The sequence below is a fragment of the Phyllobates terribilis genome, unplaced genomic scaffold (assembly GCF_046119375.1).
Source record: "Phyllobates terribilis strain yellow unplaced genomic scaffold, ASM4611937v1 Scaffold_4__5_contigs__length_816908805, whole genome shotgun sequence".
Lineage (NCBI taxonomy): Eukaryota > Metazoa > Chordata > Amphibia > Anura > Dendrobatidae > Phyllobates > Phyllobates terribilis.
The window spans coordinates 565273183-565288454 of NW_027362764.1; the positions used below are offsets into that span (position 1 = coordinate 565273183).

Sequence of the window (15272 nt, forward strand, 5' to 3'; positions counted from 1 at the left end):
TGCACCAAATCGGTACCAAGTGCATTTACCCAAATTCTTCGGTTAAAGGAAATCTGTCATTCATGAAAATGGAGTCCAATCTGCAGGCCCCATGTTATAGAGCAGGGCGAGCTGAGCAGACTGATATATAGTTTTGTGAGGAAAGATTCAGTATAACCTATGTTTCAATAGATTCCTCCCGTTTATATTCTGATTTGTATAAAAATCACTGTGGTGAGAGAATAAGACCGCAGTGTTCAGTGTAACTATTACACTTCTCAGAAGGCAAAGAAACATAGAAAGTTTCCAGTAAGCAGAAGGTAAAAGTAGTTTCTGCTCAATTACTTACGCATTTCATCAACATTGCCACCTATTGAAAGGCGTGGATGGCTGGTCAAAAAATTCTGTCCTCTGAGTATGTGTTAGAAAGACAAAGCGGCTGAGTGATGATGCTCCCATGGTCCCTCACTTGTCTGGCTAGATCTCAGCAGAAATGACGTGCCATACCAGCATGTGACCTCTGCAGCTAATTAGTAGTGACAATGGAGATGCCAGTAGGTGGGTCACCATGAAGCACTGGCGATGTATCAGCGGGGGATATAATAATAAAGAAGCACTCCCATCTATATATTTTTCTAATAAATCTGTGTACATGTGCATGTAATGTGGTGTGATTGTGTTAATATACTCACCTATCACTGCTCTCTCCAGTGTCCAGCATTCCACTCCTCTTCTCAGTGATGTCACCGCAATTCTGACTAGCCAACTCACTCTATGCTCTATTCGTGAGCCGGAAGTCTCTTTTACAATACAAGCCTAAGGGGCCTCGATCCTGTGCTCCACAGACTTACACTGTAAAAGCCACTTCTGGGTCACACAAGCGCAGTGTGACCTGGAGAGCCTGCAGAGGAGTGACGTCACTGAGAAGAGGAGCAGAACAGCGCTGAATACTGGAGAGTAGCAGTAGAGTATATTAACACACTCACACTACGTTACATGCATATATACACACATTTAATTGAAAAATTATAGATGGAACTGCTTCTGCAGAGGGACTGTCTGTTCTAAAGCTACAAGTCTGCAGTCACTTAATATGAACTTAATGTGAACTTTCACAGTGTGAACAATGTGAGGATTCACAAGTCTGCAGTCACAAAGAGTGACTGCAGACTTGTAGTTTTAGACCAGACAACCCCTTTAAATGCTGTAATACATTTCTAGGTCTTTATTAAAGTACTTTTATGTTCTCTTATCAGTGGAGAGTCTTTTTAGTAAATCTACAGGCCTCAGTGAAATTCGTTCACAACTCACTTGGCTGTGACACCATAAATTAACTGTCGTTAAAAATGTTTCTAAAGGACAAATTAGATTATTTCTGATGTTAGCAGGATAAATAGGCACCAGGCATGATGCTCCTGCCCACTAATCACCCCCTTGTGCCACTATCACATTCCTTAATGAATAACAGAGGATGAAGAACAAAGCATTGGAGTCACAAATTCAAAAAGTTCCCTGGTTGTTTGGTCATCCCCGCTATTACAAAAATGTCTGGTGACAAAATAATTCAGGTGGTGTGATATCTAGAATAGCCTTACTACTGTCAGAAGCCGCACATATGGAATGTTATATATTATAAAATGTAAAAAATGTTTTATCTTATTTACACAAACTACTTATCAGATTCACTAAAGTATATTTTTGTCAATAAATTAAGGCTTCATTCAGAAGTAAGAGTTATAATTAATCTGTATTCATGATGTGGAATGCAGACTCCCAGTTGTTCTACTAAACCTACATAATAGAACCATAGGGATCTATGATGTTGTACGTTTGATTTAGTAGAACTGTGGAGAGTCCAGATATGAATTGTAGACAGAGGTAGAATGCACCCATCTAAATGGTTACCCCACTAGTTTTACAACCTTCATAATAGGGTTTGATACTCACGGATACTCATTAAACCACAGCTTTTAAAGGTTCCCATGCAAATTAGACTAATGTTGGCCAAACCCGCCGATATCGACGATGTCTATGAGGGTACCAGCCAACTAATTTTTGGGGGATATAGTGATCGAACATGTTCGATTTCAGACTGACGAATGTATTCTACTTCAGGAGATAAGTCACCAGACAACATGTCAGCTGATGGCTTTTTCACAGAGAACACAGGAGTGCATGGCTGAGTATGGCTCTACTGAGTATGAGAGAGTCGTCTGAGATGGCTGTCGATTGGACAAAGCTTTGTTGGTCCGGCAGCCAACTAATGTGCATATTAACCTTATAGGGGAACAGTTTACCATACACTGTCAAGTTGTCATGGGCCAAATCAATAGAGGGAGGGATCCATGTGGTTGTGACATTTCAATGTAGATTCACCTTATACATGAATGTGAGCAGCAATTTTCTATTGTCATTCTATGATCAAAACCACAAATGTGTTAAGATTTAACTGTATAAACTAATGTCATTAAAATGCAGGGAATTATTTTAGACATTTCTCATATCTGGATTCTACACTCTGGAAGGCTCATGTGGGGTAACCAAAGAACTCAATCACATATCACCAATAAAAGGAACCTGTCATCACACATGTTGCCCATCCACAGGCAGCATGAATCAGATAATGGTTCACAATTGTAGCAAGCTATGTTTTACTCTGAAGCGCTGCAGCCTTTTTTAGAATAATCAGATTTTGCTGACTCTCCAAACCACATTTTCTTTGAAACAATGTAATGTGTCGGAGTACAACATACCTGGCCACAATTATTCATACTACCTGTGGTTTAGATGGCATGAATATGCTGATAGGTTCTCTTTAAAGAAACACTCCCATGAAGTTTTTTTTTCATGTGTATGTAGTGTACTGTGTGTGTATTAATATACTCACCTATTGCCGACATCTACCGGATCCAGCGCAGCTCTGCTCCTCTTCTCAGTGACGTTATCGCTCTTCGGACTCTCCTGGTCACACTGTGCTCTGCGTTACTCAGAAGTGGCTTTTACAATGTAACCCTATGGAGCATCGGAACAAGGTCATGAACAGAGCATAGAGTGTTCTGGAGAGTCTGAAGAGCGATGATGTCACTCAGAAGAGGAGCAGATCCCAGAGAAGGAGATAGGTGAGTATATTAACACAGTCACACTACACTATATACACATATGCACAGATTTAGAGGAAAAAAATATGTTTGGAAGAGCTTCTTTAAAGGGAATCTGTCAGTAGGATCATCCCTCCTAAGCCGTCAATATAGGGACATGGAGGTCATAGCAAGCTGAATATAATGAATGATAGCTTGATATCTGAGATCCAGTTTCTTAATTTCAGAGAAATCCACATTTTTCTTCTATGTAAATGAGCTGTTTAGGACTATGGGCCGGACACAGATATGCATGAGAATCTGCCTGCAGACGGTCACAGGTTTACCATGACAGAGAGGGGCCAGAAGACCACGGTGTCTGATTTCATGTACTCCTGCACTGATTAGAAGCACTTCTCCATCATATTAAGCAGTGTAGGTTTCGCTAGCAGTGCAGGGGTTAATCTGTTCAGTTGAGAGCTTCTGAAGGGATGGTCTCAGCTGTTCAGTGTTGGTCACTGCCCTCTGCTATATATACTCGCCTCTGGCAATCTGGGATTGCCGGTGTTAGTTTTATAGAGGACCCGGCTATTTGAGGAAGTGCTTGGTGTGTGATTTTTAAGACTGTTGCTTGGTGATTTGTCTGTGTGCATATCTTCATCCCATCTTGTTTGTTTTTTCCTTCCTTTACTTCCTGGTGTTCCACTCTGTTATTTGTAAGTGCATATTTGTCTGATTGATACTTTCATTTATCCCTGTACATCTTTCCCTTGTTAGTCTGGTTTGTGTATTCTTATACACTATTACTCCCCACTTTCCTGGATGGAGGAGGGGACAGATAAGGGCTGATTCAAGAGCTCAGCAAGGCAAGTGGCCCCAGTGTCTTCACCATTAGAAGTAATCCAGGGAGCAAGGATAGTTAGGGCACCCCTAGATTTAGAGATAGGGAAGGAGCTCCTGGCCCTGGGATATCTGACATCAGTGCAATGACACAGACCTTATTATCAATGAAAGGGGGAGTTACCAGTGTGATGTGTAATGGCTGCTATCTGATTTCCTGATCTCATTGCAGAGCAGTGTATGATTCTAACTAACACATCTGCAGGTTCCTCTCAGCTTCAGCTTCCAGCTCACAGGCAGGCAGTAATAGTGTTACAATAAAGCAGAGCTGCGAGAGCTGCAGCTGTTAATGTGCTTTAAAGGAGACAGAGTTCAGTTCTACTGTCCTGTGTTAGTTACATGTCTCACACTGGTAACTCCCCCTTTCACTTAAATAATTTCTGGAGGCAGATTCTCATGCAGATCAGATTCCGGCCCATAGCCTGGAACAGCTTATTTACTTAAGAAAAATGTGGATTTCTCTAGAGTAAGACATCGGATATCAAGGTATCGTTTTATTCAGCTTCCTATGACCTTCATGTCCATATAGATGGTTTAAAAGGGTTGATCCTACTGACAGATTTAATTTAAGTTCTAAAAGTTGGTTGCTTTGGGTTAAGTCACATTTATGGCATATTTATTCCGTTTAATGTCTAAACTTAGTTGGCACAGTACAAATCAAATGAGTTCAGTATTGTATCACTGGGATGTAATGAATCTGGCAAAACTATTCTGCAGAAACCCCAAAGGGGAGCCTTCATTTCCACATTTTAATCAGTAGGGTTCAGCATCCATGAAGTTTACTTGATATGACATTTACATATATCAGTGGCTGATACAGAAGTGCTTTCACACCCTGCTTCCTTTTTCACTTTACTTGTTAAATAGCAAATGCAACAAAGCATAGATATAATTTGTACAAACAATCGTGCAGCATCATCTAGAAACAAGACTGTCAAACATCTCCTCTTGGGATCCATGTTGCCTCGGGACTACAAATCATTTGTTTGTCTGCCTGAATTTTGTGTGGTTTTACAGCTGTACACAATGTCTTTTAATCACTTGTTTTGAAGACTTAACAAGACTAAAACTCAACTTTCAAAACAATAAAAGATATAGAGTGAAAATCAATATAATACAGAAGGGACCACAAATCAGTTCACTCCTGCTTTACATACCTGCTGCACAGAGTTGCGTATATTTTCATAATAATATAATTTCAATACTATTGTATAAGTGGTTATAAAGACAAAATGAGCAAATAATAACCCATGTTTGGTCAAGGCTGAATCTTTGAAAAGGCCTAAGGTGAACCTAAGTGTATGTGCACACAATGTCTTTTCCAGGTGGATCAGATGTGAAAATTGCCTAAAAAGTGCTACCTAAATGCTGAAAAGAAAACTTTTATCTAACAACGACTTGCTGTTTATATGTTCAGTCTTTTAAGAATCTTTCAACAGTTTCAGGTTTCCAAAGACACAAAGCGGTTGTAAGAAATTAGTAGAACATTCTTAAAGAAGCATTCCCATTTATATATATATTTTTTTATTAAATGCGTGCATACATACATGTAATATAGTGTGAGTGCATTAATATACTCACCTACCGCTGCCTTCTCCGGTGTCCAGAACCGTTCTGCTCCGCTTCTCAGTGATATCTCTGCTTTGCAGACTCTCCAGGTCATGCTGCGCTCTGTGTGACCCAGAAGTGGCTTTACAGTGTAAGTCTATGAAGCGTCAGAACGAGACTCTATAGGCTTGTATTGTAGAAGAGACTTCCGGCTCACACATAGAGCATAGAGTTAGCCGGATAGTCGCAACTGCAGTGATATCACTTAGAAGGGGAGCAGAATGGCGCTGGACACCGGAGAGACCAGCGGCAACTGAGTATATTAATACACTCACAGTACATTACAGGCAAGTATACATACATTTAATAGAAAAAAATATATAGATGTGAGTGCCTCCTTAAGGTGACTTCTGCACTGAAGATGCTCTACATTTTATAAAAGAAGTCAATTGGAAGACTCAAAAAATGCCCGAAAGGTGGCTGAGTATACTTTTGAGCATTTTTGCTTCATATTTGAATGGGATTTAGGCTATGTGCCCACGTTGCGGAAATGAAGCGGAAAATTTGCGCTTCATTTCCGCATGTCCTTTCCCGGAAAAACACATGCAGAATTTCGCAAGCGTTTATAGTGCGTTTTCGACATGCGGAATTGCCTTGCATTTTTTATTGCATTGAAAAGGCAATTCCGCATGCGGAAACGCAAAATTAATTGACATGCTGCAGATTTTTGTGCGCATCAAAAACGCTGCGGAAAAATCCGCAGCATGGGCATAGAACTTGCGGATTCTCATTGGGGACCATGGGGTGCGGATTACCAAGCGTTTTACAAGCGTTTCCGCTGCGGAAATTCCGCATCACATACGCTTGTAAAACGCTACGTGGGCTCATACCCTAAAAGAACTTTTGGGAAATGCTAACAAAAAAAGAAGCCGAAAAATGCAAGAAGAAAGCACACAAAAAAGCCTAAAAAGAACTCCAGAAACAATCAAAATAAATGCTAAAAAAGACGCTTCAGGAAAAATAACGCCGGCATTTCCATTATTCCTTTAGAAATTACAATAAACAATTTACTGTCTATAGAGTGTTGGAAAATAAGTCCACACTGTATAAAAATTATTACTATGACAATGGCAGGGCTTAAAATGCTACAATGTAAGAAAAGAGCACAAAACATGAAACTATCGTTAGCAGGTCATTGTGGGATTGTGAACCGACACACTGGAATTGTTTTGTGAAGCGAGCAAACCTATGTAAAGTCCCTGCTATGAGCAACCTGTTTTTGCTAAACATGATGACTTGTCTCTACATGAAAGTTGCTGAACAATATAAAAATGCTCAGGATAATATGGGGAATGTGTATAAGCTGTGATGTTATCAACTAGGATTGATAAAATAATTACGTGCAGTGGAGACTCTAATATACAGCGCTGTACAAGAAGAACAGTCGGTAGTACATCCTGAAAGCCAGGATTCATTGAAAAATGTACTAAACATTGCAAGTATATATACTGTATTTTCATTTAAAGGGAGACCTTCAGGTACAGAATATACTTTCTATATCAGACTCCTCCCTCATAAATGACTGCCCCATAAAGAAGCTTTAGAATGGCCCTTTTTCTCGAGCTGATCCAGATCATTAAACAACTGTCAATCGATACAAGCCAACCAGCAGTCGTATACGGTCAGGTTTTGATCGGCTGCCCAATATACTACACACAGAATGACTATTAACACGATTGTTCGGTTTTCATAGACTATAAAGCACATCAACTCTATGCATAGGACGATATGCCGCTGATAATCAAGATTTTTATGCTTCCATTGTGACATTCTGTTTGTTCCATTTCGAGAAACAGACAAATGAAGTAATGTCAAATCCAGATGCGTTGCACAGCTAATGCAAATGGAAGTACAGGGACCCCATTGAGTATTATGGGGTCTCTCTGTGTTCTCATTATATGTCAGTTTTTAGAACTGAAGAAAAAGCGCACAATGAAGAACTTTTTTTTTCCATTGTGACACGACTGACACATAACGAAACACAGGTGCATCCCATAATAATCAATGGGGTTACTCTCAGGGTGGCTCCTTCCACGGGCCTCTGGTCACATGGCCGTGACGTCATGGCAGGTCCTTCAGCTCCACTAGTGCTCAGCATCTCCAGGCTCCCTCTCCGTGGTGGAGCCACACTCTCAGGTCCTGTCACTGTTTATTTACCTCGAAGTGCCACCAGCCGAGAACACTGAGTGGTGAGTGCGGCGGATGGATCCTGTCCCGGTTGTACTGCACATGGCAGCCTTTTTAGCGCATGTGCAGTACAAACTTCGGGGTTGGGTGGAAAAATCACAGACTGCGATTTTTCCAGTGGACGCTATGGACGGCAGAGAAAAGCACCGGGTTTTTATGGACTGTCAGTAAATTTACAGACGGTTGGCACCCATGGTCACTCTGCTTCCATTGGCATTAGTTATGCAACAGATCCATTTTGATATTATTCCATTTTTCTGCGGCTCAAAAGGGCACAGAATGTCAAAACTGAGGAGCGATCTAAGCCTTATATAAGGTCTTCAATTCCAAAAATAGTTAAATGGACTGAGCTTCAAATTAGTTTTAAGTAACTCCAAAAGGAAAAGGCGAAATAAGGTGTACATTCTGCCATCTGTTAGAAAAGTGTATTTTCTGACTTCCCTTTTACAGAGGGAAGGTATAATTTCTATGTCAGTTCTATTAATAAATGTATTAAACATTCACTATGAGAAAATGTGAATGTAAAATATTAATTTGGCTATTAGGGTATTGATATGAGTCTGCCTGGGTTTCATTGATTTAACAGATAATTCTGACAAGTCTTCTTGATAAGATCTACCTGTTATTAATTGCTTTGTACATTACAATCAAACATCATTGGGAGGAGGTCTTCTCCAGAGGTGGTCTTCTAGACCATTACATTTTAATATATCAATAAATCACACTAACATAGTAACTATTCAATTACGATAACCAAACAATGGGTAGGAGTTGTCTAAGGGTGCTTTCACACTGCATGTTGGTCCCGTCGGGGCTTACGTTAGAACTCCCTGCAAAACGAGACTTGGGCGTATGAGCCGAAAGGGGCCATAGACTATTATGGAGCCGACAGAGTGAACGTGTGCCCTGTCGTGCATCATTCGTTGTGCATTAGTGCACTATATCTGAGTGTCCAGTAGGTCTACAGGCCCGAAATCAAGTTTTAAGGGGGGGTTTGGATGTAAGCCCTGATGGGACCAACAAACGGCTGCCAAAACGCAGTGTGAAAGCACCTGAAGCTGCACAAGGACCTCATACTGCACACTGATGGCTTATCTCTTGGATATGTAAACAGTGGGACTACCAATCAGACATTGGAATATGAACCACTACGATTCACACACTTCCAGCATATCCTAGGCATAACCTAATGGCAACAAAATTAATTTCTTCAATTTGCTGCATTTTTTTTGTTGTTTCTTTGTATTTGCAAAGATTTGCTCAGTGGTTAGCACTGCAGCCTTGGGGTCCTGGGTTCAAATTCCACCAAGGACAACATCTGCAAGGAGTTTGCATGTTTTCCCCATGTTTGCGTGTGTTTCCCTCGGGTTCTCTGGTTTCCTCCCACACTCCAAATACATACTGATAGGGAATGTAGATTGTGAGCCCCAATGGGGACAGTGCCAATAATGTCTGTAAATTGTCTGGCTTGTGAAGTGTTGCGGAATATGTTGGCGCTATGTAAATAGAAAGATTATTATTATTTATTATGATTTTTACTTTTTGAGTATATGGCGTTATGACACTAGATCCACAGCCCAACTAAATTATCTTTGCATTATCTAGAATTGTAGAAACCTATGTGACCAAATGAAAACTTTATGAAGTTATTGTCTTGGTTGGATTCTTGCTCAGGGCCCAAGAATTGAGCACTGAGACATAATGCTATGGCCGGGATATATCATTTTTCTACACTCGCACATCATTATTAACATAGAAAACACTATAACATGCAATGAAATCACAGGCTAGTCCTGAATTAAAAATAAAGAATAGGATCGTCCCGATTGGGTACACCTTGTCGTGGTGAGATGGCATTTATGCTTTTTTTTATCAAAATAGTGTTAACTAAGTACCTTATGTTACTTACATGTACTATTACTATTCACTTACTACAGGGTATATGCTATTTTTTTGGGGGGGTTTGTCATAATAATACATATGTATTTAAGCAATGGCCAATGATGAAGTCATATTAAAGTCCCATTTCGGTGTTTTTTTTTTAAAATTTATTATCTATTTGCTATTATTAATGTATGTTAAGTGTGTGCATTCAAATACTTACCGGTTGCTGCCTTCTGCCGTATCCAGTGCTGCACCAGTCCTCTCCTTGACCACAGTTGAGACCGGTTGGCTCATTCAGTGTTTCTGTGCGGATCAGAAAACACTTTCTCAATGTAAGTCTATGAGATTCAGAACGAGACTCTCATAGACTTATACTAAGAGAGGAAGTAACGGTCTATGGCGAGAAAGAGCAGCGGTCACAAGATGAAGGAGAGACTGGAACATAGCGGGAAACGGCAGAAGACAGTGATCCGTAATTATTTTAATGCACACACTGAACATACATTAAAGATTACAAATGAATAGTGATATTTAGAAACAAAACAAAATGGTACGTAGAAGAATGTGCACAAAAATGGCGAATTCTTTTGATGCTAACAGTTATCAGATGCTTCTAACAAAAATTTGTCTAATTTTTGTCTTATCTCACTGCAGTCCCTTAAAGGGGTTACGGATAATAACAAATGTTTGGACACATGGGTCCTCATTAGCCTTTATGATGTTTACTGTGCAATTAACCCTTAATGTGTGTAATAACAATTTGTAGATACGGTTGACTTCTGGATGATAGGCTACAGTACTGACTGTCAAGGAGAGGTCAATATCTACTTAACATCACAAACACATGGATCACTTTTGGTTTGGATGGAGATGGCTGTAGAAGGTCAAAGGGAGAAAAGATAAAGAACTTTGAAGTGAATCCCTGGAACAAAAAGCAAAGTAAACTTCATAGTGAAGACTATACTTCAAACACAGTCCCCCGTGAGAATGGATTATTTCAGACAGTGATGGATGTAAACATGACTTAACCAATTTCTGCAATGTGAGTTCTTTTGTAGGAAATGTAAACGGTATGGACTGGTAGAAATGCATGCGTCTAATGTAGCAATATAACTATGAACATATCTATAACTAACTTAATTAGTTTATTCAGCAGAGTTGTAAAGCATTAAACTATTTTAACATTTAGCATTGTGAAAAAAATAGAGATTGCATCAATGACTTCACAAACATTCACCACAGCACTAGTGGCTCTAAAGCGGTGTTCTTATCGGATTTTTCTGCCTATGGTATACATCAGGAGTAGTCGCTAACACACGGTCTACTTTCGACAGAAGGAGCTAACTAGGTTCGGACTGGCCCACAAGAAAACAGGGGAATCAATGGGTAGGCCCCTGTGTAGGACTGGGCACCCAATCTCCCTACATGACCAGTAGTTGGCACAATACACATGATTCACTATGTACAGACAAAATGCCCAGTTACTATTATATAGAAGCAGAAGTACATTTGTGAATGAGGTTAATGTAATATTTACATGTAGCTGAATAGTGGACCCCAGAGTCACTGTTACTGGTGGGCAATAGGCACCCAAGTCTGCCACAAGCCCTAACATACATATGCCGCTGTATAATAATACACTGGCATCAAACACCTACAGCCATCAATGTATTAAAAAAAAGTGTCCTACACTGTATGTTTTATGTGGTTGCTCACTGAAAATGCAGTCTCCCACAATTTAAGGTATAGTTTAAAAAGGCATGCCAATGCTACCTGCCTGACAGAGGCTAAAAGGACACTTATCAGGTCAATGTTGTGTGAACAGGGATCTATGGTTACTTTTGACTAAAACATATTGTGTGCTATGTAAACATAGCCTTACTATGTATGGAAAAGGGTAAGTAAGATGGTGAATGGTGTCTAGGCTATTACCCCAAAATCAGATCTGTGAGGCTTCCTATGCTACCTTATCGGAGTTTTGGGTAAATGGAGAAATGCTGAGCTCAGGAGTATATATTTTTTATGATGTGATATTTTCACATAAAAGGCTATGTACTGCTACCAGAACTCCTAGAGAAAGCTTGTAAGTCCTGCTTCTCTCCCCACACAGTGGTTGACAGCTCATCCTGCATACAAACATTCAGAAGCTAAGCTGCCAATTGCTCTGTTTGTGAGTAGAAAAGCAGTGCTCGCCTCTTTAGGCATGGCTACTCTATCACTACAGGAATTATTAAAGAAAATAAGATGGAAGACGTTAAAGGGGTTGTCCGGTCCAAATCGATAAGTCTGCATACTCCCGGCCAGAGCCTGTCCAGTGAGCGCGGCCTCTCTCCATACACTTGTATTGAGCGAGGCCGCGCTCCGTCTAGTGACGTGGTCATCTAGTGGGCGTGGTCATCTAGAGGGCGTGGCCTCGCTCCATACAAGTGTATGGAGAGAGGCCGCGCTCACTGGACAGGCTCTGGCCGGGAGCATGTATAACGTATACATAACCTCCAGTCCCAGATCAGAAACCCACAGTGTGTGTGCTGGGGGGATTCATAAGTCTGCAGTCATATATAGTGATTGCAGACTTATTGATTTGGACTGGACAGCCCCTTTAAAATTGAAAAATTGTAAAAGAAAAAAGTATAGGGTAGGCAGTAAATTTACTATGTGTTTTAGAGAATTTTTGCCCATACCTTTAGGGTATATGCGCACGATCAGTATTTGCTTGCAGAAATTTCTGCAGCGTTTCTGCAAGGTTCTGAACCTCTTGGCAGCAAAAACGCTGCAAAAATTCCGCAGCGTTTTTGATGTGTTTTTGCATGCAGATATGCCATGCGTTTTTTTCCAATACATTGCATAGGAAAACCGCAGGCCAAAATGCAAAAAGAATGGACATGCTGCTTCTTTTAAAGCACATGAAATTCTATAAGGAAAAATCCTGATCATGTGCACAGATCTTGCAAAATCTTATAGAAAGTGCTGGGATAAGGTTAGCAATTATTTTGCGGAAGTGCTGCGTTTTCACCGCCATTGACTTGAATTAGATCGCATGGATTACGCATCACTGCATCTGTAGATGCGCAATCCAAGCGTTCTAATGTGCGGATGGTACCCAGGTCTAGAGAAGAGGAGACTCTCCTCCGGACCTGGGTACTATTGAAAACTAAAAAAAAGAATAAAATAAAAAATAAATATATACTTACCTTCTGGTGGCCCCCGCTGCACTCCTCCTCGCATGCCGGCAGTTCGTGATGGACTGAAGGACCTGCGCTGACTTAAGCGAAGCAAGACAGCACGGGCCATCAGAGGGTAAGAATAGATTTATTTTTTGATTTTTTGACATTCTCTCGGGTCACACTATATAAATCCATGCTGGTTGCATGGATTTATATAGTGTGACCAAGTTGACAAGCACTTTCCAAGTGATGCTAAAATCGCTTAGAAAGCGCTTGTCAACCCGCATGCGAAAATGCAAGTGAAGAACGCTTCACATCCGCTTGTCCCTGGTAGGAAAAACGCATGTACAATCCGCATGTACAATCCGCATGTACAATCCGCATGCGTTTTTTCTGCCAGGGAGATGCAGAAACGCTCAGGAAAAATCCGGAGCATTTCTGCATCGTGGGCACATAGCCTTACAGTTTTAAAAACTGTTTGGATTAAAATCATGAACAATATCATTTATATTTAAGACTTGTCAATTTTTAGGGCAAAATAGTGGTGTACAGGTACAGTATGTTAGGAAATGGCATTGAGAAAACAAGTGTGGCTAACATGTCTAGTGAATTTGCTACATTCATCATTCCATGGTCTGCACTTTGCTACATTTAGCATAACATACAGAATTTTTTTCATTTAATTTTAATATTTTCTATGACTTGCTGTGTAAGGCCATGTTTCAACATAGAGTAAAATGCTGCATTTTTTCAGTCAAGCAAAGTGGATCTGATTCCATGAAAATTCCTGCCTTGTGTGTGTGTGTAAAGACATTGTTGATCGGTTTCTGGTGTATTTTCCTCTATAGAATCCTGTGGGGAGCCTGAAAAAATGCATGTGGCATAAGGCAGATGCGTTTTTAAGTGCAGAATAGTAAAGCTTTTCTGTACTAAAAAATGCATTAAAAACTACTGTTTCAAATCTGCACCAAATCCGCATAAAATAAGGGGGAAAACACACCAAAAATGCAGCAAAAACAGGATAATAAAAGAAGGTTGTTGAATATTTTGGTGTGGACACCTGCAGAAAACATGCAGATAAAAAGCAGCAGAAAAAAATTGCGGCATTTACGCTACGTGTGAACATGATTCAATGTAAAAACTAGGTGTGATGTCAGAGTATTTACATTGATGTAAGGATGATGTCTACTAGTTTTCTTGATGCCTACTGGTATTATTTTTGGTTTCTAAAAATATATATTAGCTAGTCAGTCTAAAATATAATATCTAAACAGTCTAAAATATAAAAGCTAGACAGTCTAAAATATAAAAGCTAGACAGTCTAAACTATAACAGCTAGACAGTCTAAAATATAACAGCTAAACAGTCTAAAATATAACAGCTAGACAGTGTAAACTATAATAGCTAAACAGTCTAAACTATAATAGCTAGATAGTCTAAGGCCCCATTAAAAGTTATTACATGCATTCTCAGAATAAAGCCTACAGGATTCAGCAATATGTAACAGCGCTATCTTTTGACTTACCTTTTGTGGCTATCCTCACACAGTCAATTTTAGTTTCCTGTGACAAAAGGAAAAAAAAACATTTTTGGGTGTCTGAAAAAGTATTTACCTTACCAGAAAAAAAAAGTTGTCCATGTTATGCTTTCTGTGTAGCATTATTTCAGGAAAAAGAAGAGTCCTCACTTACCATTTTGACCATGTATTGACTATAATCGGGGTCTCTTTTTTTGTGATGTGTTTTGGATTTTATGGCCTTTCAGTTAATTATTATAGGAAATAACATCACTAGGCAGAAATACTCATTTATTTTTGCAAATAAATGGAGGTATCTCAACTAAATTTCTCTTAAACAGGATTGATAAGGGATATTTAAAGCTGACTACAGCATAGCTGATGCCGCTCGCTTACACAATCTTTGAACATCGCCTGATGCATACTGGAAATATGGCAGATCTAGGGACATCAGGCTGATTTCAACTGTCCTTATCAGGGCAATTACTAAACATTCATAGGGTTTAGACTAATGACTTTATAGAACTAGTCTAGTCTAGCACAGTAAATATAGCTCTGATAAAACTAAAAGGAAATCTCTCACCAGGTTTTTGATGCCCATGTGAGAGCAGCATAAAGTAAAGGAAAAGACCCTGATTCCAGCGATGTGTCACTTACTGGCGTTTTTGCTGTGGTTTTGAAAAAAGAAATAAATACTGTTTTACCTGCTGCAGCTCTGCCAGTTTTCTCAATGCTGAGCACTGTAAATAACTCTTGTCTGCAAATCTGTTAGCTTTCTGTCTGCACTGTGCATAGGCAGAAAACTTTCAATCGGTGGTGGTGGGGAGGGGATAGACAGAGCACATGCATATCAAGGACTACATTGCTGCAGGTTTGCTAGTCCTCTTAGCAATAACCTCCTACTTATAAAACAGTGTTTAATCAAAACTACAGCAAGCAATCCAGTAAGTGACACAT

At 39.8% G+C, this 15272-nt stretch overlaps 1 protein-coding gene across 5 annotated transcripts in view; it reads right to left on the reverse strand.

Moving 5' to 3' along the window:
- The window catches only part of PTPRM (protein tyrosine phosphatase receptor type M), an 810930-nt gene that overhangs the window by 322011 nt on the left and 473647 nt on the right, over positions 1-15272 (reverse strand). For all 5 annotated transcript variants that reach the window (XM_073679060.1, XM_073679055.1, XM_073679056.1 and 2 more), the window contains exon 13: positions 14325-14361. In XM_073679060.1, the coding sequence (XP_073535161.1) occupies positions 14325-14361 (37 nt within the window). The remainder of the gene's footprint in view (positions 1-14324; positions 14362-15272) is intronic.